The 22689-nt window shown below is 51.2% G+C and overlaps 1 protein-coding gene across 2 annotated transcripts; it reads left to right on the top strand.

Moving 5' to 3' along the window:
- Window positions 1-4822: 4822 nt before the first annotated feature.
- On the top strand, window positions 4823-21674 carry NACAD (NAC alpha domain containing). 2 transcript variants are annotated; one of them, XM_043975703.1, is made up of 9 exons: window positions 4823-5068; window positions 13114-18009; window positions 18211-18366; window positions 18808-18896; window positions 19852-19935; window positions 20367-20513; window positions 20728-20856; window positions 21057-21179; window positions 21570-21674. In XM_043975703.1, the coding sequence occupies exons 1-9, from the start codon at window positions 5002-5004 to the stop codon at window positions 21582-21584; spliced, it is 5706 nt and encodes a 1901-aa protein (XP_043831638.1). In that variant the 5' UTR covers window positions 4823-5001; the 3' UTR covers window positions 21585-21674. The 2 variants fall into 2 exon arrangements, with proteins under 2 accessions (XP_043831638.1, XP_043831637.1); XM_043975702.1 differs by lacking the exon at window positions 21570-21674 and having other exon boundaries at window positions 21057-21553.
- Window positions 21675-22689: the final 1015 nt, after the last annotated feature.

Genomic DNA, 22689 nt, shown 5'->3' with positions numbered 1-22689 from the left:
TACCCTCATGGTCCAGTCTGTACTGGAGATAACTGTTAAAGGCATTATGCATCAGATGAGGAGTATGGAGCTATTAAAGAGACGAATGAGGCACCAGGAATTGGGATCTTGTCATGGGTAGTTACTTTTGTGGGACTTGGCCTGGGCTTTGGAGGAGGAATTAAAGGGGCATTCCAGGTGGGGACAATGATCTATCCCATGAGACTAATGGCAGAAACATGAATCAGGTTATGAGAGACCTCAGAGGCCCCTTACTCCAACCTTAAATTTGGAGATAGCTAATCTTTATGATGTGCCAGACAAGTGGTTATCTGGTCTCCTTCAAAACCAGATTCCCCATGAAAGTGTGGCAAGTCTGAAAGAATGTCCAGTCCACTTCCTGATTTTGCTACCATGAACACCCGCTTGCCCTTCTCTCTCTCCCTTCCTGAAGCTCTTCCCCCATCTTAATTCTGGCTTCCTCCAGAGACTGAATATCGATGTTCTCTTGCATAATCGCTCATTCCTGGGTGTTTCAATTTGTAGAGTTGAATAAGGTTGGAAAGGTAGTCCAGAAACACAGAGGACCTTGAATGCCAGGGAAAGGAGTTAAGGCCTTCGTCAGATTACAAAGGTGAATTTCAATGGCCATGTTTCTGGTTACTGTGGCAAATCTGGAGTGGATTGGGAGGGGAAGGACTGGGGGTGGGCCGATCAATTAGAATGGAAAGCTGTATTTGTACTGTGCACCACAGAGACCTACCTCTCACCACAGTGCTATGACCTGGGGCAAATCACAACTGCTCTGGACCAATTTTTTTTTTCCCAGGGTGAGACAGCTAGAAAGCGTCAAGTGTTTGAGGTTGGATTTGAACTCAGGTCCTCCTGAATCCATGCTTTACTGCCACACCTAGCTGCCCCTGGACCAATTCTTAATCTGTGAAGTGATCCAGTTGGACTAAAACTGATATCCAAACTAGACTGTAAATGTTTTTATACCATATTTTGGGTACTTTCAATATAATTAGTTTCCTATGTATTTTTCATGCATTGAAGAACAATTCAATTCTGACAAAGGAAGGCTCCATCCACTTCATTAGAAAGGACTGAGTCCTAACTTCTATGTCCAGTGTTCTTTCCACTTGGGGCAGCTAGGTGGCGCAGTGGATGAAGCACTGGCCTTGGATTCAGGAGGACCTGAGTTCAAATATGATCTCAGACACTTGACACTAGCTGTGTGACCCTGTGCAAGTCACTTAATCCTCATTGCCCCACAAATAATAAATAGGAGAGTATTCTTTCCACTCCACCACACAGACCTCAATGAAGAGAAGGAAGAAACAATAATTATTCTAATTTTCCTACCTGGGAGACAGAAGTACAAAAATTGGGAAGAGTTCAGTTCTGTATATGAGGGGATTTCTGGGTGGAAGACAACTAGAAAAAAACTACAAAATGATATAATTTAGAACTGGAAAATATTTTTCACAGATTGGGAAACAGGCCCCTCCCCCCACCAAAAAAGTAAAGTGTTATTTTTGTTGTAACAAAAATAACAGACCAGACCTGACCTCTGACTCTAAATACTATGGTATTTTCCAGTAGCTGAGAGTTCTGTTATTCAGCTGTGACTAAGGGGGGTGGGGATAGGGGTTGGGGGTGGGGGAGGAAGGAGTAGAGAAAAGCACCTGACTAATTACAGTCTTTTAAATCTTTGATCTCTGTCCAAGAACCCTCCTCCCTCACCTGATCCCAATGAGCCCTACCTCCTTTCTTCCCTCATTGCTCTGGAAATGGCTGCTGATGCAGCTGGGTCCTGTGGTTACCAGGCAACTGGGAAGTGGTTTCCATGGTGACCACTCCTGGATGACTGGGAGGACCAGTCTTTTCTGAGCTCCACCCCTTTATGATCTAGCTTTGGCTTTTGGATGAGAAGAGCTAATTGTTATATAGAGTTGTTTCCCACCACAGCCCCTCCCAAATCCTCCCTAGCCCCAGCTACATGACTGAGAAAGGGACTAAGGATACCGATAATCTATTTTTGGTTCCTTTTCCCCTCAGCATAGCATGACAAAAAGAGCAGTCAATAGAGGGTAATGGAAAGAGCTCTTAGTTTGCAATCAAAGGACCTGGCTTTGGGGAAATTACCATTCCCTCAGTGGGACCCTGTTTTCTTATCTATAAAATGAAGCCCTGGACTACATGATTCCTAAAGTCTCTGCTACCTCTAAATCCAAGCCTTCCCCTGTACCTCCGAACCCAGGTTTTTACTCTGAAGCAGTCTGCCTGCTCTGTACCCCTCGAGGGTAAGGTCAGGTCTTGTGCCTCTTCTTATTCCCAGTAGCATATTCTGGGGACAGGTAGAAGGGGCCCTTCCCTTTGCTTCTTGGAGGACTTAAAATTTATCAACTAAGCACAGGCTGTGATGGGTACTGCTGTTAACTTGCCTAGAGATCCCTTTGAAGGACAAGGCCCTCTTGACTTGGCCCACAAATCTTTGGGACCATCTTTCTTTCCATACCTAATAAGTGTATGCAGGAAGCCAGAAAATCAGTGGTGGCTGAGGAAAGGCCAGCTGGGGATAAAAGAAGTTTTGATCAGACTCCTGGCTTCAGATCTGGCTACACCTGATTGGTAGATTTGACGAAGTTCCGTTTCCCCCTGGATTTCTGGTAAAATCCCAGCTGGAAAGGGTTTTAGAAGTCATCCCCCTATATATCTAGCAATGATATAGTGCCAGGTTCTGTCCTAAGCACTTCACAATTATCTCATTTTGTCCTCATAACAACTCTGGGAAGTAAGGGCTGTTATAATCTCCATTTTACAGATGAGCAAACTGAGGCAAATGGGTTAGGTGACTTGCCCATAGTCATATAGCTAGTAAGTATCTGAGGCAAGATTTGAACTGAGGTTTTCCTGAGGGTCAGCTATGTGGCACAACAAACAAGAGGCCTGGAGTCAGGAAGACTCATCTTCCTGAATTGAAATCTGGACTCAGATATTTACTAGCTGTGTGACCCTGGGCTAGACACTAAACCCTGTTTGCCTCAGTTTCTTATCCGTAAGATGAGCGTAAGAAGGAAATGGCAAGCCACTTCAATATCTTTGCCAGGAAAACACCAACTGGGGTCACAAAGAGTCAGTCACAACTCAACAGGGGCATGGCCCTTCTGAGTGGGTCACTGCTTTGGGAAGTACTTTAGATTTTGAGTCAGAACAGTTTAAATTGGTCAACTGACACTGCAAGAAAAGATAAGTCACTTTGAATCTGTTTCTTCATCTATACAATGGTGATAATGCCTGTCGTGGTTACCTCATAGGGCTGTTGTGAGGTTCAAATAAAACAGTTCAAAAAAATGAGCACTTTGTAAATCTTAAAATGCTAAGTGTCAGCGGTTCTAGAGATGTGGATGAGATGTCCTGGGACTGACCAGAGCTGAGGTGTCTGGAGAGAGAAGTATCTGTCAGCATGATCAAAGGTTAAGTTCTATAATTGGGGTGGTAGTGTTTGTACCTCTGTGTTGGGGGCAACTAGGAAGCACAGAGGATGAAGCACTGGCCCTGAAGTTGGGAGTACCTAAATTCAAATTTGACCTCAGATACTTACTAGCTGTGTGACCCTGGGCAAGCAAGCCACTTAACCCCAATTGCTTTAAATATCCTAAGCCATCTCCAGTTGCCCTTGGACCCCAGTGGCTCTGGAGGAGAGAGTGAGGCTGTTGACTTTGCACAACATTCTCACTTAAATCCAATTTGTTGCAAGTCATGGAATCACATCAGTGTCATGGTCCTCTTTGAGAAGGAAGGACAAACAACAACCTTTGTGATGGGTGGCTAAGCATGGAAGCTGAGGCAGATTAACAACAAAAGGAACAGGGTGTTCTGGGTTTGTTTTTTGTTTTTTGGAGGGGGAAAAGAAGCTCTATTTTTGTGTTAATAATACTCCACATTCAAGTAGAGCTACAAAGTTGAAAAATAACTTTTCTCACAATAGCCCATGAGGGTGGTGAGCATTGCAATAATGTTCATTTTACAGATAAGGAAACAGAGGCTCAGAGAGAAGCTCTTTTTTATATCCCACAGGTCTCGTATAAAATGCATGGTGAATAACATTCATTGGACCGGACCTACGTTTTACTGACATTACCACCTCTGCATATTATTTGCCCCCCTTTTAGAGATGAGAAAACTAGACATGGGGGGGGGGTTGAGTGACTTGCCCACAGCCACACAACTAGCATGTGTCAGAGGCTAGATTTGAAATCTGCTCTGTTGGACTCAGAAGACCAGCCCTCTCTCCACTATGCCGAGCTGCCCCAGGGATGACCGAACCCCAGTGCCTACAGTCTGGAGCTTGTCAGGCATGACATGGTGCCCCAAGTCAGCTCGGGTGCCTGGGCTCGTTTATGTCCTTGTTTGATGCTCGCGGGTTGCCTGGGACAGGAGGACCCAGGGAGGGTACAAAGCACCCCACGCACCCGCCTAGGAGGCAAACGGAAACCAGGGACAGGGAGCGCCAAAGTGGAGCATCTAGCAGGGTGTGGGGGCACGGGAGCCCCTCGGCAGCCTTGGCCTCCCTCACCTCTCCCCCCGCCCCCCACCGCCTCCAGCTTCCCTCGATGCCTCCCCATCCTTCCTCCATCTCCTTGTCCTGGTTCCCTACGCTTCCCTCCACCCCCTATCCTGGTCCCATCCCGTCCCTTCCCCCGCCCCCGCAGGCTCTGCAGTGCCTGGCACACACCCGGCGGGGGGAGGTAGAGGGGGACCGGGGAGGGCGGGGCTGAGGGGACGGAGTAAGCGGTGACATCATTGGCCTGACCCCCCCCCCCACGCGCGCGCGCGAGCGCACACACACACACACACATACACACACACACACGCGCGCGCGCGCGCACACACGCACTCCCACACTCACTTCCACCCAGCTGGTAGCGAGGAGGTGAGGGCGTGGAGGAGGGAGGGGCCACACCGCGGATCCGCCAGGCCCCCCAGGCCGCCCCCCCAGGCCCCCAGCCAGCCAGCATGCCCGGGGAGGCGGCCCGCGCCGAGCTGCTGCTACCCGCGGGGGGTGGCCCGGGCCCCCGCACAGGTGAGAACTCGAGAGAGAGCGGGCCCGCACCTGGGGAGGGGAGGGGGCGGGAGGGCCGGGCCCCCAGGCTGGGGTCCGAGGAGCCAAGAGGGAGGGGACAATGACAGCGCGGCCCCGAGCCGTCCCTGCCGTGTGCCGCCTCATCCCTGCATCCTTTGCCCTTCCGGCATCCTTCCCTCCATCCCTGTGGCCCTCACCCCCCCAGCGCCCAGCTCTCTGCCTCACTGCTCCTCATCCCTCTCCTTTCTCCTCCCGCTCCTACCTTCACTGCCTCTGCTCTCCCATCTCACCCACTGCCCCCTCCCTGGATTACACTCCTCCAGTCCCTTTTGGGCTCCTCCGGTCTTTTGCTTAATTTCCACACTAAGGCTCCTTTCCCTCCCCTATCTTCCATCCTAGCCCACGCCATTCCTCCTTTACTCCTGTCAGCCTGGTTGGGCCCTTCTGGGCTAGAAGGTGTGTGAGGAGGGGAAGGGGGGGAGCTGAGGGGGGATCATGACCCTACATGGGGTGGGGGGAGGGGAAGTTCGGGAATGGTGGGTAATCTAACAGGGATGAGGGAAGAGGTGACTAGAGAGTGGTATTATACCCCAGCAGGAGGAATGGATCAGGCCTCAGGCCTGTCTTGGGGGGAAGGAGGGATTGAAAGGGACATCTCGCAGCTATGAAGATTTTTGAATCCTCCTTGTTCCCTTGGCCCTGCCCTTGAGTTTAAGGGCACTATCAGAGGGCTAGCCAACCTCTTAAGAGGGGTTACAGAAGGGAGGGAACAGGACTTGTGTGTTTCCCAGGGATCCAATCTCACTATCCCCATCCCGTAGAGCATGCTTTGGGCTAAATCAGTTTTCTTGCCCCTCTTCTCTTAAGCCAGACAGAGAAGCGATTGGACTCTAAAATGGTCCATCTTGAACCCTCTGAGGCCTAGGCCCCAGCCTAGTTTGTAGTTTCCTGGCTTTTCGGCTCCTAGCTTTTGTTTTCTTTTCTTGGGGAAATCTTGGGAGAATATCACAAACTGGGAAGAGTAGATAATAGCTTACTCTACTGATTTGAATGCCCCAGAGCTCTCTACAAATGTGTTCAGATGACCTAAACACATGAACCTGCTCCTCTGGGGATAGGAGGGAGGTACCCTCAGCCTCAGGACAGAAAGGAAGCAATATTAGGGACTAGAGAAGGGAGAAAAGAACAGAAGCTGGCCCAAAGACAACCATGAAGGTCCTGAGTGCAGAGACAAAGTTTGAGGGTACAAAGATGACCTGGAGAAAGGACTGAGCTTGAGGGGACAGATGAAGGAGAGATGGAAGAACTGGCCTTGAAGGGGTGTGGGGATGCAAAGGAAACCCACCTGAAGGGAGAAAGAGCTGGACCTCAGGACACTTTCTTTGGAGCATCTCTTCTTAGTAAAGAATGGTCAAATGTCTGGGGCCCAGAGGGAGAGCTGCCTACGGGACCAAGCTATGGTGGCTTTAATGAACTGAAATTGATGAGGGTAGCTAGGAACAGGAGCTTATCCACATGCCCAGTGGTTACCCATCCCACACCAGCCAGGACTTGCCCCACCCCACTGAGGTACTTTCCCCTTGGGTTTCCTGGGCCAACTGGCAGAAATTGGATTTTTCCTCAAAGTGCTTATGGCCAACAGGACAGGAGGGAGGCAAGAGAGGAAAAGAGATACTGGAAAGTGTATAGGGACACCATGGGGATTCTCACCTCAACGTATTCAAGTCCCTTCCTCCCCTAAGTCAAATGGTAGGTGATGAAGAATAAACCAGCCCTGGGAGATACTCTTTCCCAATCTTGTGACCCACTGTGGGTGGGGAGAGCCAGCTTCAGTCCAGTACCTGGCTAATGGAGCCTTCAGCTCCCTGTGGGGAGAGGGGAGGGAATCTCCCCAAAACCTCAGTTGTAAAACCATATGCTTTGTAAGGAAGAGGGTATTTTTCTCCCAATTTAGGAAATGGTCACTCTATTAGCTGTCTCTCCGGAAGAGCTAGCCAGCTAGCATTTCTATTAGCATTTTACATATATTATTTCATTTGATCCTCACTACAGCCCTATGAGTTAAGTGCTCTTGTTATCCCTATTTAACTGAAGAGAAAACTGAGGCTGAGAAAGGTTAAATGATTTCCCCAGAGTTATACAATCTGAGGCAGGATTTGAACTCAGGTCTGACTCCAAATCCAATGCTCTACCAATACACCACCTTGTTTCCTCAAATCCCATAGAAAGGAAAGATTGAAATGTCAGTAGAGACCTGGATCAGGACCTACCTTCAGTCTGAGCCAGGGTTTCAAGAGACCAACAATCTTCATTTCTACTTCACAGCAAACACCCTCCCCTACCCAACCATCAGGCCTCCTGCTTTCTCTGAGACCCCCCCCCCCCCCCCCCCCCCGCAGCCTTTCCCCATCTCCTCCCCCCCCCCCCATGCCTTTAGGCTGGTTCCCTACATCAGCTTCTCAGAATCTCTCATAACAATAGCATTTGGGATTCACATCATTTACAAAATGCTTTCAGTTCATTGTCTTGCCTGAGCCTCACCATGAGAGTGGTCCTGTGGATATTATCACCATTTTAGTTTGAGCAGCTAAAGACTCAGGGTCCCACAAGTAGTAAGGGGCAGAATTAGGGTTTTTCCTTGAGTCTTCTGATCCATTACAGCACATCCCCCTCTCCCAGGGGATGAGATCCCTCCCTATACACACAACGCCTTCTCTGGGCAGGGAGAATTTCACCCAAAGGAGAAGGGAAACCTCAAATCATCTTCACCCCAACCAGTCAGCCCAACTCCAGGGGACAGAGAGAAACCCAGCAAACTTTCTCTGGGCAAAGGGATCAGCTATTTGGGGGCGAGGAAATGAACGAAGAGATGTAGTTTCCTCTACACAACAGGCCAATGACCGTCTCTAAAGAGAAGAGAGACCTAAGTCTCCCCCAGGGCTGGGACCCTCCATCCTTTATATAAAGTTCCCCCATCAGCCACACCCACTCCCAAGGTCCTTTGGGGCAAGGCTGGAGGCTTCCAGGTGCTTGGAGTTAGTCCCACCCCCTAGGTCACTGGGGACTCTTAAGTTCTCAGCTCTCTTATTTCTTTCTCTCCAGGCTCTGCCTCAAACTCAGTCTCAGCAGTTTTCTCAGTCACAATAAGAAATCTAATGCTTTCCTTTCCTCTTTGGTCCCCCTGAGCTCCTTCCCTTCTGAGTGAAAGCTAAGGCTAGTCCCAAGGTGAGGACCCCCCTCCCCTTAACCTCCTTTCAGGATGGCTACTCTCCAGTACCAGGTGCAGCTAATTGGTGAGTTTCCCAGCCTGGGCTGAGGGTGGGGCAACCTTCTAGGTAGCTAAGGGTTGGAGCTGCCCCAGGCCCTGGAACTGGACCTGAGGCTTTGCCACCAGTTTATGGGGGTGAAGCTCCTGTTACCTTGGGGGTGAAACAGTTTGTTCTCTGAAGAATGCCTCTTCCTGCCAAGGTGACTACCCCCACCTCTAGGGCATCTGCTTAGTTACATGGTACCCTGGGGAAGGGGGGGGATGCCCAATTTATTTGGGAGGCCCTCAGGTTCTTGGATACCTCCCTCTCCCTGTTCTACCCCCCCCCACACACACACTCTGGTGCCTTGGCTTTGAGCTGACCCTCCCTTCCCCAAGAACCATATAGAGATGGAGATTATAGGTTGGGGGGTGGAAGGGGATGGAGGGGAAAGGTAATGGTATCAAAGAATAATCACAGGATCAAAGGTGATGGGTGTTGAGTCCTTATTTTTATTATCACTGAATTGGTTGTGAGATCAGTAATACAAGTTATAGTGAATTCCAAGTCGTATGAGCTCATTCGTTGTATTGTTGGCATTTGAACCCTGGCAATCTTAATACAAATTTAGTGAGTTTTTTTTTTCCTGCAGCTGTCAGCTGTCAAAGCTGAAAGGGACCTTAGAGAGCATCTGGTCATAGCTACTCACTTTATAAAGGAGTAAACTGAGGCTAGTAAACAGTTTTACCTTGACTTGGCCCAAAAAGACCCGAGTTTTTGTCTCCTCCCCACCTCCCTTGCCTAGCACTGTTTGTGGACTTACCCTCTTGCCTCAGGCTCTGAGACAGGGGTTGTGATGTATGGTAGGACCCCCTTATTGTAGCAGCCTGAGCTATTGCATGTAGACATCGGGACCCTACCTCTCCCATTGTGGGGCAGGGCAACAGAAAGGTGATTAAAGTGTCCAATGTGGGAAAGAGACCATTAGAACTATAGCGGTTGGATGGCCAATGAGGAACGGGGTTAGGACTCTGTGGAACCTGTCCAGATAGCTTATCGACCCTCTCTGGCAAGCTCCTGCTTTTCTGAACAGGCTGGGGAAAGGCGCCCTGAACATTAACTATCTACCTGTCAAAACAGGCTCTCCCGAATCTGATTTGATGTGCCCATTTCCTGGGCGCATACACACTAGGTGGTTCACACTTCTTTGCAGATTGCTCCCAATTCAGCCTGCTTAGTGGAAACTGGTGGATTTGGGAGGGGGGAAAAGTGGGGTGGGGGTGAGGGCTGGCCACATTCTAATTTGCTGGCCTTTGAGCTCAGTTTCCTACACCCTAAAATGGGAGATCGTGCTACTTACTCTATCTCCCAGGGTTGTTGGGAAATAATAGATGTAAAACACTGGCTGTAGAAACGGGAGCTCGTTTTCTCCTTCCAGGGCATCTTAAAATGCATGGCTAAAGCAATCTGCAAGAATTCATCTTCAACCAACTGATGGCTCCTGTTTTCAGAGTTTGCAGACTCTTAGTACCCCAAAATAGTATTGCTTGGAATTGGGGAAGAGCTTGATTATACTTGTATTCTCTGTTCTGTTGATTTTAAAAAATAAATTTGCCAAGCTCCAAAGAAGAGAATGAAATAAATTACTGGATTGAGAGTCTTATGAAGAGCATGAGTTTTGAATTTGCCAATCACTGCCCCAGATTTTAGCTGTCAGGTCAGAGTGCACTTGGGCTCCCATAATAACAGACACGTTTAGAGATTGTAGAGTTAAGTGCTAAAGGTGGTGTTATCTCCATCGTACCATGGAAGAAACTGAGATGCAGAGATAATAGGACTAGAACTGAGGTTCCGAGGTTGAGTGGGATGATGTTCTACCTAGACAGTAAGTGCCTGAGGTGGGAGCCAAACCAGCTCTTTCCCCATATCCTGTGGTGTTTATATGCATTTTGGAGATTAGTAAAGGCCTTACTTACCCGCTGTGCTCTCCCAGGGATTTGCTTAGCCAAAGGCCAGTAGGGAATGACCTGGAGACTGGATCTTGTGCTTATTTGCATATCAAAGGTCCTTCTCAGTTCTCTTTCTCCTGAGCTACCCTAGGAAGCCCCCTGGGGAAGAATAGAATGGAAGAACAGAATCCTGGGATTGTAACCCTGGTCTTCCTGTCTCGAAGTGGAGGGCTAACCAGTCCTCTTTATGAGCTGAGTGGGCGTGCCTCTGGACAGCCCTAATGGGAAGCTAACCGTGTGGCCAGGGCCGCATGGATGCTTTGGTAGGGGTCTCCCAACTTCCCACCTCCCACTCTGGTGAGCTAGTTTCTGATTGTTTCCTCTCCTGGCTGGGATGTAGGCTGCCCCTGGGAAGGTGAGGCATTTCTCCTGGGGACTTGACAGGTGAGAGGAGAGGGGCTTTAGAGGTCGAGCTGGCCTGCTTCCAAAAGGGGCAAAATGCTGAGTCAGGGCCCTCCGCTGGCCATCTCATGCTGGGATGTATCCCGCTCCCCTCTATCTTCCACTTGCAGCCTGGTCCCTGGGGTGAGATACTCCTTGTCTCCATTGGAGAACAGCTCTCCCACCAGGCAGAAGTTTGGTCAATTTGCTTCAATTCAACTAGCATTTATTAAAATGCCTACTGTGTGCCCAGGAGAAAGACAAACAACAGAAATTAAATTATTCCTGCCCTCAAGGAGCCTACAGGATCTAACCATTCAGATTTAACCTGGCAGCTAGAGTATTGGTCCTTTCTGCAGGGAGGTAGGGATGGGCTAGGGGAAGTCACTGGGATGGTCTGGAGTCCTGGGCAAGGGCGAGGGCAAGAGAGCTTTGTCTCCAGCTCCTTGTTCTCTTCTTCTCCCTTGCTCTTTCTAGGCCTCAGTTTCCTCATCTTTAAAATAAGTATAGCTAAAACACAACCCTTCTAGACAGGAGGCATGTAGTACAAAGAGCCGAGTTCAAATCCTGCTTCTTCAGACTACTGGGGTGATCCTGGCAGGTCACTTTGTCTTGGTGGGACTCGGTTCCCTCATCTTGTAAAAATGAGGGGGGTTGAACTAGACGACATCTGAGATCCGTTTCCAAAAGCTCTTCATTTAGGATCCTGTGAGCTTAAATGATCTCTAAGGGCTCTCCCTCCTCCAGCTCCCAGATTCTAAGATCCCAGCCTCTGTTCTTTGTCCATTAGTGAGGTTACAATGAAGCAGATGCTTAACTGGGGGGAGGGGAGGGGAGAGGAAGGGGTCCTGGGCCTCTACCCTCCGCCCCCCATGGGTGTCTGACCAATGGGGAAGCCTCACATTGTTCATTACCTTTCTGGAGGGTAGAGGGAGAGTCTAAGATCTGGGGACAGTTTCTTCTCCCTCCCCCAAGGTCCCCAGAGACTGGGAAAGTGGGGAGGGGGAGAGAACAAAGGGATGGAAAGTTGTGGGGACCATCTTATGAAGCCCAACTAGGTTCCTTCCCATCCCCGCTTCTAGCGTGGCTTGGAGAAATAGGGACTTCAGCATGGGGGGAGGGGAGGAGCAGAGATTGCGGCTGTTATTTGAGACGGGAATTTAGGCTTTTTTTTTTTTCTTTCCTTTTTAAGGGATGGTGCTACAGCTGCAGCTCTGGTTTAGAGTGAAGGCCTCCCTTCTGGCCTCAGGGTAGCCCTTAGATCTCCAGGGGGGTCAGAGCACAGAGCTCATCTGTTTAGTTCAGATCACACTTTCAGATGGCATCCTAGGAAATATCCAAAGGTCGGGGGAGGGAGAAGGGGCTTTTGAGAGCATCCAGTGTCAAATACCTTATTTTATAAAGGAGGAGTCTGAGACCTCAAGATGGTAAGGGACTCACCCAAGGTCACACAGCCAGATAGGTGGCAGAACCAGGATTAGAACCCGGGTTTCTCCACCAACAAGCCACTGCTCCTTCTAAGTCTTTCATGCTTGAAGCTAAGGTAATGGCTAGGCCAAAAGGGTTATTCTCCCTCTTCTCTTTCTCTGCTCCCTTCCCCTCGCAGGTTTTCCTCATGCTTCTGCCCTTTAACCTGTGGACTGCTGAGGGACACAGAGCCTGTCAGCGTGGAGGGAGAAAAGGACCAGAACCTTAAGAATCTGATTCTTTACCTTGGGATGATGGCCTTGAATTTGGGTAGTTAGTTCCATAAGACCCGGCATGGGTGCAGTGCGTTCAAAATCTGTTTCACAGCACTTTTCTGTCTCCAGGGTGATTGATGTAATCGGGAAATAACAGGATTATTAGAATATATAACAGGGTTATTGGAAATTACCTTGGAGTCTGTCCACAACACCTTGGAAAACCTGTGTTTGAGTCTTGACTCAGCCATCTGTTTCTATGGGCAATCACAACTCTCTGATACTCAGTTTCCTCACCCATAAAATGGGTGCAATGCTAGACTTGGAGTCAGACCCAAATTTAAATCTAGCCTCAGACACCGTCCGTGTGACCTTAGGTAAATTATACAACCTCTCTCTCAGTTTCCTATGGTTTCTTCATCTGTTTAATGGAGATAATGGCTGGTACCTCCCTACCATGGCTGCGGAGGAGACATGTGAATAAAAGAACAAGAGTTATTGTTGTGGATCGTTCTAGAAATGTTATCCTCATCTCGCCAAGGAGAAGACGGAGGTTTGGGGAGATGAAGTGATTTGGCCCCCCTTGTTCATAGCCCAGGTCTCCGGACTCCTAGAGTTTGGGGCCTGGTCTCCATTTTCTGAGAAATAACTAAATGAGGCTTCCCTCTCCTTCCTCCCTCCCGAGACCTTCCGTTTCTTCTAACTCTTTTGTTTCTTTTCCACAGTTGAATCCCTTGATGCCTCTACACCCAGTGGGGACCTGCCCACACCTGAGGACTTGTCCATGCAGGGGAACTTGACTCTGCGACCAGATTCTATCCCCTTGGCCTTCCTTCCCGCCAAGCAGGGTGATCGGCCGCAACCTGAGGGGGCCAGCTCGGATGCTGGAGCGGGCAGCACCAGTTCTAGTCGAACTGCTTTGGGAGAGTGCAGCCCCGTGGTGGGACCCCCAAAAGGACTCCCCGAGGAACCCCTCCTCCTGGAGAGTCTGGAGCCTCGGGTTGTGATGGGTGAAGAAACGAGCAGTAGCGGGCTCCAGCAGGCCAGCCCCGAGCTGCCCAAGGAGCCCCAGGCAGCTGACCCCCTGACAGTGACACATTCAGAGCTCAGGGACTTGGAGGACAGGCGAGCTGGCCCCAGCCCGCCCCCCGAGCTGCTCTCTCAGGGTGACCTCCCTGTGCCTTCCCCCCGCCTGGACTCGGACCCTTACTTCACAGCCCCTTCCACCCCCACCAAGGTGGCCTGTTCCTATCTATTCTCCCACTCTCTCTGCCTGAGTGAGGAAGTCAGTGACACTGAGGCTGATCTCCTCAGCTCACCACCCACATCCCCCTCGGGTTCCTACATCACTGCCGAGGGGGGCAGCTGGGCTTCTTCTAGCAGCTTTAGCACATCCCCATCCTGTTCCCCCAACCTGCTCCTGGAGACGGAGGGCCGGGACTCTCCTGACAATGGGGACTTCTCCCTCCTCGGCTCCAATGAGGAAGGTGGCCAAGAGAGTCCCCTCGGGGGGGCCTCTGACTCAGATGACACGGAGCTCCTGCCTCCAGGGCCTCCGGGCCTCCTCTCCTCAGAGTCGAGCCTCTCTGGGGACAGTGGCTCCTGGAGCCCGGGGGGACGGGGAGACTCCTTCCCGGATGTCGGCTCTCCCGGCGGGGATCCAATGATCCCGGCCACCTTGCTCGCTTTCAGAGGTAGTCTGATCTTTGAGGCTGATGCTGTGGAGATCACGCTGCTGCCCCAGGAGGAGGCTCTGAGCAGAGACAGTGATGAGGAGGACAGCACCTCAGCCTCCTTCCTGCAGTCCCTGTCAGAGATGTCCATCAATGAGGGTGTGGATGAGGCCTTTGCCTTCCGAGATGACACTTCAGCTGCCTCTTCTGACTCCGACTCGGTTTCCTATGCTGGGGAGGAAGATGAGCGGCTCTACAGCGAAGAGCCCCACGCCCAGCCTCCAGTCCCCCTCTGGCTCAGCTCCCCAGAGTATGGGGATGGCTTAGCTGAGAAGGAGGACATAGCATCTACATGGCTTCCAGCCCAGTGTATGGGGCTCGGCATAGGTGTGGAGCCAGCTGCTGTGGCACCAACCCCTCAGTCCCTGCAAGACATAGTAAGTCTAGAGCCCATCGCAGTGACAACATCTCAGACCACACAAGAAGTAGCAGACCTGGAACCCGTTGCTCTGTCAGTGACCCCTGAGCCCCTACAAGAAACAGCAGGCCTAGAACCCATTGCCACAAAGACATCTCAGACCCTACAAGAAGCAGCAGATCTAGAACTGACTGCCATGATGGCATCTCAGACCTTACAAGAAACAGCAGGCCTAGAACCCATTGCCATGATGACATCTCAGACCCTACAAGAAACAGCAGGTCTAGAACCGATCACCATGATGAAATGTCAGACCTTACAAGAAACAGCAGATCTAGAACCGATCGCCATGAAGACACCTCAGACCCTACAAGAAGCCGCAGATCCAGAACCCATTACCATAACGATATCCCAGACCGTACAAGAGGCAGCAGGTGTAGAACCCATTGCCACGACGACCTCTCAGACCCTACAAGAGGCAGTAGATCTAGAACCCATTGCCATGACGACCTCTCAGACCCTACAAGAGGCAGCAGATCTAGAACCCACTGCCACGACGACATCCCAGACCCTACAAGAGGCAGCAGATCTAGAACCCACTGCCACGACGACATCCCAGACCCTACAAGAGGCAGCAGATCTAGAACCCACTGCCACGACGACATCCCAGACCCTACAAGAGGCAGCAGATCTGGAACCCACTGCCGCGACGACATCCCAGACCCTACAAGAGGCAGCGGATCTGGAACCCACTGCCGCGACGACATCCCAGACCCTACAAGAGGCAGCGGATCTGGAACCTACTGCCGCGACGACATCCCAGACCCTACAAGAGGCAGCGGATCTGGAACCTACTGCCGCGACGACATCCCAGACCCTACAAGAGGCAGCGGATCTAGAACCTACTGCCGCGACGACATCCCAGACCCTACAAGAGGCAGCGGATCTAGAACCCATTGTCATGAAGACATCTCAGACCCTACGAGAAACAGCAGGCCTAGAACCAATTGCCATGATGGCATCTCAGACCCTACGAGAAACAGCAGGCCTAGAACCAATTGCCATGATGGCATCTCAGACCCTGCAAGAAACAGCAGGCCTAGAATCCATTTCCATGAAGACATCTCAGATCCAACAAGAAACAGTAGATCAAGAACCTATTACCATGTTGACATCTCAGACCCTACAAGAAGCAGCAGTTCCAGAACTGATTACCATGATATCTCAGACCTTACAAGAAACAGTACATCTAGAACCCATTGCCATGAAGACATCTCAGACCCTACAAGAAGCTGAAGATCTAGAACCCACTGCCATGAAGACATCTCAGACCCTACGAGAAACAGCAGGCCTAGAACCAATTGCCATGATGACATCTCAGAACTCTCAAGAAATAGATTTAGAACCCATTGCCATGAAGACATCTCAGACCCTACAAGAAGCAACAGATCTCGAACCCATTGTTATGATGGTATCTCAGACCCTGCAAGAAACAGCAGGCCTAGAATCCATTTCCATGAAGACATCTCAGATCCAACAAGAAACGGTAGGCCTAGAACTCATTGCTATGAAGACATCTCGGAGCCTACAAGAAACAGTAGGTCTAGAATCCGTTGCCCTGACTCCTCAGACAGTACAAGAAACAGCAGGCCTAGACCATATTGTTGTGGCAGCGACCCCTCAGACCCTACAAGAAGTAAGTCTAGAACCCGTTGCTGTAGCAATGACTCCTAAGACTCTACAAGAAGTGGACTTCATGTTAGGCCTGGAACCTATTGCTATGGAAATGCTTCAAGCTGACAGCACCCAGGTAACAACAGAAACCCTCTCTGTAATGGGACAAGAAGAGGGAGAGGAAGAGAAGCCACTAGAGTGCCCCCAGGATGAAAAAGAGTCCTCTCCAACTGAAGCGCTCCACTCAAGGGAGGGCCTTACTGTCTGTCTCAATGCAGATGAGGGAGACAAACCGTCACCCTCCCAGAGAGAAGCTCTGCCAGAGGCCATGGCCAATGGCCAAGATCCAGGTGCTGAGGGGCAGAAGGGGCTGGCTGGTGAGGATGAAGGCTTGAACTCTCTGGCTGAGCAAAGTTGTGTGGTTATTCCTAAAAGCTCTGAAGATGCTCTGTCCAGAGATGTCAGTGGGAAAGGGTGTCCCCCTGTCTCTGTGAAGTGCTCCCTTCACTGGCCTCTGGGCCATGTGGAGGAGGAACCAGATTTGGGAAGTGAAGGCCCTGTTGGTAAGAGCAAGAGCTCAGAACGGTGCTCAGTCTCTCCCACAAAGATGGACCTTGTGTCAGGGTCACTGGATGCTATCCAAGCCTTTAAAACTGGTGCTCCAGGGCCCAGTTCTGGACCTAGTCTGGAACAAATGGATATCCTGGGGGAGTTACTGGGAAAAGTTGAATTGAATCTGGAGAAAAACCACCCTGAAAAGCCAGATCAGAAGCCTTTACCCAGTGTTGAAATCCCAGAACCCAGTGGAGCCCTTGAGCCTTTGCTCAGAGCAAAGAAGTCCCATGGTACCCCAATGGAAGGTCCCCTAGGTCCTCTGGTGTTTTCTGAGGTCCCCCGGCTGAAGGCTAACTTGAGGTGGGACACTGAACGGGTGTCTTTCCTCAGGCCAGGAAAGAAGGTACTCAGTTCCTCATCCTCTGAGGAGCTGTCTGATCGCCCCTTCACATCCAAGCCCCGAGAGACGCTGGTTTTTTTCCCCGTGCCCATGACAGGCCCCCGACTCCTGCTGGAGAGCGTTCCTTCCTCTGTTTTGTCCTCAACTGACCGTTCCCTCGAAGGACCCAAAGGTTCATCTGAAGAGAAGAGGACCCTGCCTCAGAGCTCCCTGGGTAGGGAGAAGCCACCAAATGCAGCAGGTGGCCCCAACACAAAGTTGGGGAAATCACAGCCCCGTTCTGCCCCTCCTGGGCCTCCCTTCAGGGAGGCCCAGAGCTCTTCTGCCCCTGCTAAACTAATGCCCAGCCCAGTGGTTCCCCAGCCCCCTTCTAGCCCAGAGGCCTCAAGCAATAAAGGCCCCCCACCTCCCCCGACCCAGAAGCAAGAGGTGGGTAGGGTAGAGGGAGAAGTCTCTTCTTCAGCCCGGGCTGTCTCAGGGAACATGCCTCCACTGGCTTTGTGCCCATCAGACCTGGGCACAGTAGCAGCACGAAAAGTAGGATCTCCCCGGCACCGTTCCCCAAGGGGTCAAGTCCTAGTGTCCCCCAGAATACCAACCTCAAAAATGGTCCCCTATGCCAAAGACCAGGCCCCAGCAGGGTCTCCTGAGGTAATCTCAAACCCATGCTCCAGGGGGTTCTGGGCAGGGCAGGCTCCCCTGGGGTCGGTACCTCAGGTGGTTCCCAAGTCCCCCACTCCCAGTCAAGTGCCTCCAGGCCCTGCTCCTGGCCCAGGGCTCTGGGCCCCAGCTCTCTCCAGGACGGGGCCTGCTGCGGTTGCTGCTGCTCCTCCTCCTCCACAGGAAGAATGCAGCCCGGGAGATGTAACCTTTCCACCAGGACCCCGGTTGAGCAGAGAAGGTAACAGGGCTGGGCATGTGGTTGGGCAGGAGTGAGGCTTGTTGGCAGGGGTAATAGGAATGGGCTAAGGGGGATTTGGGGATGGTACAGATGGGAGATGTGGGAGGGGGAAGGAAGGTGGGGTTGGGACATCTTTTGGGGACAGAGGCTTATGCTAGATTCCCTCTCCTGCCTTTCCATCCATCGCTGCCCACTTCTCAGGTACTGATCGGCCACCTCTGCAGGGCTTGGTGCAGTCACAGTCAAGTTCCTCTAGTGAGGCAGACCCCCTCTCAAGGTGTACAGAACTGGAGGAGCTTCGTCAAGCAGCTAACACGGCCCTGCGCCCAGCCCCTGGGGCACCCCCCAATCACAGGGGTGAGTGCTGTGGGGGCTCCAAGCAGGGTCTGGGGGTGTGGTGGGTTTGAATGACCATTCCCTTTCTTATTATACTCTTCAATCCATTGGGAGTCTCACAACAACTATGAATGGGAGGTAAAAGAGGGCAAGGGGTCAAGGCACCGAGCAGTAAAGCAGCTTGCCCAAGTGAGTCAGGAGCAGGGCTAGGACTTCCAGCTGACCAGGGCTTTCTCTGCCGTATTTTGGCTATCCTGTGGCCAGCTTTAGCCTGTCCCAGAGGAGCCCTGGTATGTGTGGCCTGAGGCGGGAGCCCTTGGCTGAGGCCTGGGTAGGCCCTCTCTTGGCCAGGGCAGTCTCCCCGTGGTTTGTGCTTGGGGACCAAGGGGGAGGGGGCTTTTCTTGTGCAGACAAAGTCTAAGCAGCGATTCTTTCTGCCCCTCTCGCCTTCGCCATCCCCAGCACCCCGCAATGACTCTGAGAGTAATGGGGAATCTCTTCCTGAGTTGGAGGAGCCAGACAGTACGGAACCCAGGACTGCACCATCTCAGGTAGCCCCTCCCCCCTGCACACTCTTTGGGGGCGGGTTTGCCCATCTTGAGAATGGGCTCATTCTGTGTCCATGATTTGGGTTGGAAAGTCCCTAGAGAATAACTATAAGAACTTAAATTCTTTTTTTATGGCTTTCAAGTTTACAAAGCACTTTTCTTTTCAACTGCCCTTTGCAGTATACTGGCATTATCTCCATTTTACTTAAGAGAAAAACTTCCCATGAGAGGGGTTGTGATGTTGGCCTAAAGTTACCATAGTGAATATAGCTGCTTTGAAGGGCTTAACATATGTTATTATCTCACTGGATCCTCACAACAACCCTTTGAGGTAGGGGCTGCTATATTATTTCCTTTTTATAGTTGAGGAAAGGGAGGCAGAAGTCAATTGACTTGCCTAGGGTCACACAGCTAGTGCCTGAGGCAGGATTTGAACTCGGGTCTTCTAGACTCTCAGTCTAATACTCTATCCACTGGGGTACCTTGCTAGTAAATATAAGAACCAAGCTTCAAATCCAGGCCTTCTGTCTCTCAAGTCAAGTACTCCTTCCACCCTCCAACTATGAGCTCCTTCTGGACATGGATGGACTCTCTCCTCTAACCTCCTCACAAAAACACAAAACAAAAAAACCCCAAACAACCCAACTAGATGATACGTTACACTGAAGGCTCCTAATTTGACCCTTGGGTCTGAGACCTGCAGTGAATCAGGCAGTAGGTCCAGTGAAAATCCGGCAGTAACCTTTCCAAAGAAAAGTTTCTTTTCTAGGCTTCCCCCTCTTTTCCTTGGAGGCTTCTGTTACTTGACAAAGGAATTAGCCTCTGGACTCCTTGCTCCTGACCCTGCATCCTGCTGCCCCCTGACATTCTGTACAGTGCCCATGGCCTAGATCTCAGGAGACAGGCTGTGCGTGTGTCCCAAATGATCAATCCAGTTCAGGCTCTGTACCATCCACAGGCCCAGCTGGCCCACTCCCTGGGAAGTGGAGAAGAGACCAGCAATAAAGCCAAGCAGAGCCGTAGTGAGAAGAAGGCTCGGAAGGTGGGTTGCCTCTGAGCAGAGAGGGCATGGGTGGGCTCTGGGGGTCCTAGGGTGGTACAGGCTCACCCAGCAGACCAGAGAATGTGGAATGCTGCCAAATGGGGAAACTGATACCCAGAGAAGGTCAGAGGTGGTTTAGTTGCCTCTTGGCCTAGGGTCTTGTTCTGCTACACTAAATGGGTGCTCCTTTATGGACATATACTTAATGTTCCACAGCAATCAAATAAGAACCCCCAAATGGAATGAAAATTCCTTCCTTTTCCTGGTTAATGACCAAGTCAAACATTCTTCCTTGACCCCTGCAAAGTGTGATTTCCTTCCCCTTCCTCCAGTGGCAGAGAGGGTTGAGATTGACTCACCCTAAATATGGACAAGCTCCCAGATGGGGCCTGAGGTCACTCACTCGCCCTTCATGCCCTTCCCCTCACTAGGCCATGTCAAAGCTCGGCCTGCGGCAGATCCATGGAGTCACTCGAATCACCATTCGGAAATCTAAGAACATTCTCTTTGTCATCTCCAAGCCTGATGTCTTCAAGAGTCCGGCTTCAGACATCTACATAGTCTTCGGGGAGGCTAAGGTCAGCCTGCTCAGGTTACTCACATTGGAGGTGGTGGGGTAGGGAAGCGGTGGGGAATCTCTTTCATGCAAAACTCAGGGAGGGGAGGTCAGGTTGTGAGCCCTGGAACTCAGTCCCTGGGCTGAGAAAGGCATATATATTCTACTAAGGGGAATGGGGAGTGTCTGCCTCACCTCTTTCCTTGCATACCTCCCACCCCATCATTCCTCCGTAGATTGAGGACCTATCCCAGCAAGTGCACAAGGCAGCAGCAGAGAAGTTTAAGGTACCGGCTGAACCCTCACCTATCATCACAGAGGCGGCACCAGGCCTCAACGTCAAGGAGGAGAGTGAAGAGGAGGAGGTGGGCAAAGGAGGCATTGGCTGGGGCCCTTGGGCTCGGAATTCTGGAGCCATTTATAGGGTCTCTCCTAAACACGTGGGGAAAGGGGAGGCATGTGGGGTTCAGTGAGTGGTTTGTGGGAATGTCAAGGCAGCCACATTGAACATGGGGCCCAGTCCCTCCTAGCCACATACCAGCTCTTGATTTCTGCTTCTTGCTAGGTGGATGAGACGGGGCTGGAGGTGCGTGATATTGAGCTGGTGATGGCTCAGGCCAATGTGTCTCGAGCGAAGGCCGTGCGGGCTCTGAGACACAACAATAATGACATCGTCAATGCCATTATGGTGAGCATGGAACCAGGAGAGGCTGAGTAGAGCTCATGCCGTGGGGTAGCACCAAAAGCTTCTGCCCTTCTCTTCTTCCTCATACCAGGCTTCCCACCTTCCATTACACTACTGTTCCCCCTCCTTCCTCCCTGCCCCCCCTTCCCCAAGTAGTATCTAGAGGCAGCATGTCAAGGGCCTACTTGAAGGCCCCAGTGAACCCCAGTGAGCTGTCTCCTTGGTCTTCTGGCTGTTCAGCAGAGCCAAAGGCAGGCATGTACCTTGTCTAGAAGCAGCTCTTCTTCCCCTTAGGCTTGTCCTGGGGTGGGGTGGGGGAGAAAGGAGGGGCTATTGCTACATGAACCTTCTAGCTCCCAGCCCTGATGTCTCTTTTTTGTCCCTTTCTTGTAGGAGCTGACCATGTAGCCACTGCCCTGCCCGGCCAGCTCCACCCCCTTCCCCTTTGCCCCTGCATCCCTCAACTTAATGCTGCTCAATAAACCTGTATTCACTCCCTGTGGCTGTACAGTGGCTTTTACTTCACTGCTCCCAACAGGAGGAGATAGGAAGGGAAGAGACTAGAACTTGAACCCAGAATTTCCCCAAGAATCTAGGACCTTCTAGTCCCACCCCCTTATTTTACAGAAGAGGAGCTGTGACTTGCTCAAGGATGTAGCCTAGCAAGTAGCAAAGTTTAACTGCAAACTCGGGTCCTCTGCCCGGTCACCATTCCCTGAACTTAATTTAGGATGGTGAAGGAATTGCAGACCTTGCCATCTGAGGATTTATTGAAGAAAGTGGAGGAAGTTTAGCTTGGAAAGGCAACTAGTGGGGGGTGCGGTATGAGAATGGGTAATGGGTCTTCTTTTGGAAGACAGCATCTGTGTTTGCTCTTCTGCAGAGGGCAGAAGTAGGGATGCCGTTTGTTGTTGTTGAGTCCCCCACATTAGGGGGTTTTGTATGCTGGGGTTTGAGGCCTCTCCCCACCCTGATTTGCCCTGGGTCTCAGTTTCTCCTCTGTAAACGAGGGAGCTGGGGTAGATAATATCTAAGGTTCCCTCCAACTCTAATCCTATAATGCAGCTGACAATCCCCAGGAGAAAAAGGTGAGGAAAAAAGGGGGAAATCATTTCTTTCTACGGCTGTGCAGGCAACTGTCCCCATTGTTCCTCCTCCATCCTACCTCACCTCTTGGAGCACTCACTTTGCCCTGACCCCGCTCAGAAGACAACTGGAAATCTAGCTCTTTTCACCCACTGGCAGGACGAGGGGTGGCTTCTGGTCTGGCCTCATAGGAATAATCTAAACATCTCTTTTGCAACATCCTCCCCCTGTAGGAGCAAAAAGGTTTTTCATGGCTAGGAGACTCGTGCATGAGTGAGGCCGGTAATGGGACTAGCTGGCACCTCCAGGGACTGAGCTTCCTGAAACAAGCTTTTAAGAAGAGGACTCCAGCAGGGGGGGTGGTGGGGGTGAGTGGAGGAATCTCCCTCCCAGCCTGATTTGGCAGTTGCTAATGCAGACTCAAAGG

The sequence above is a fragment of the Dromiciops gliroides genome, chromosome 1 (assembly GCF_019393635.1).
Source record: "Dromiciops gliroides isolate mDroGli1 chromosome 1, mDroGli1.pri, whole genome shotgun sequence".
NCBI classification, from domain to species: domain Eukaryota; kingdom Metazoa; phylum Chordata; class Mammalia; order Microbiotheria; family Microbiotheriidae; genus Dromiciops; species Dromiciops gliroides.
Note: the sequence above shows the minus strand (reverse complement) of the source record. Positions and strands in the feature narration are given on the sequence as shown.

Bases quoted from the DNA above. Each gene is read 5' to 3' on its own strand.
- NACAD (XM_043975702.1), top strand. From the start codon at position 5,002: ATGCCCGGGGAGGCGGCCCGCGCCGAGCTGCTGCTACCCGCGGGGGGT. The intron at 18,010-18,210 runs GTAACAGGGCTG...CCCACTTCTCAG, and splicing joins ACCCCGGTTGAGCAGAGAAG to GTACTGATCGGCCACCTCTG. The intron at 20,514-20,727 runs GTCAGCCTGCTC...ATTCCTCCGTAG, and splicing joins TAGTCTTCGGGGAGGCTAAG to ATTGAGGACCTATCCCAGCA.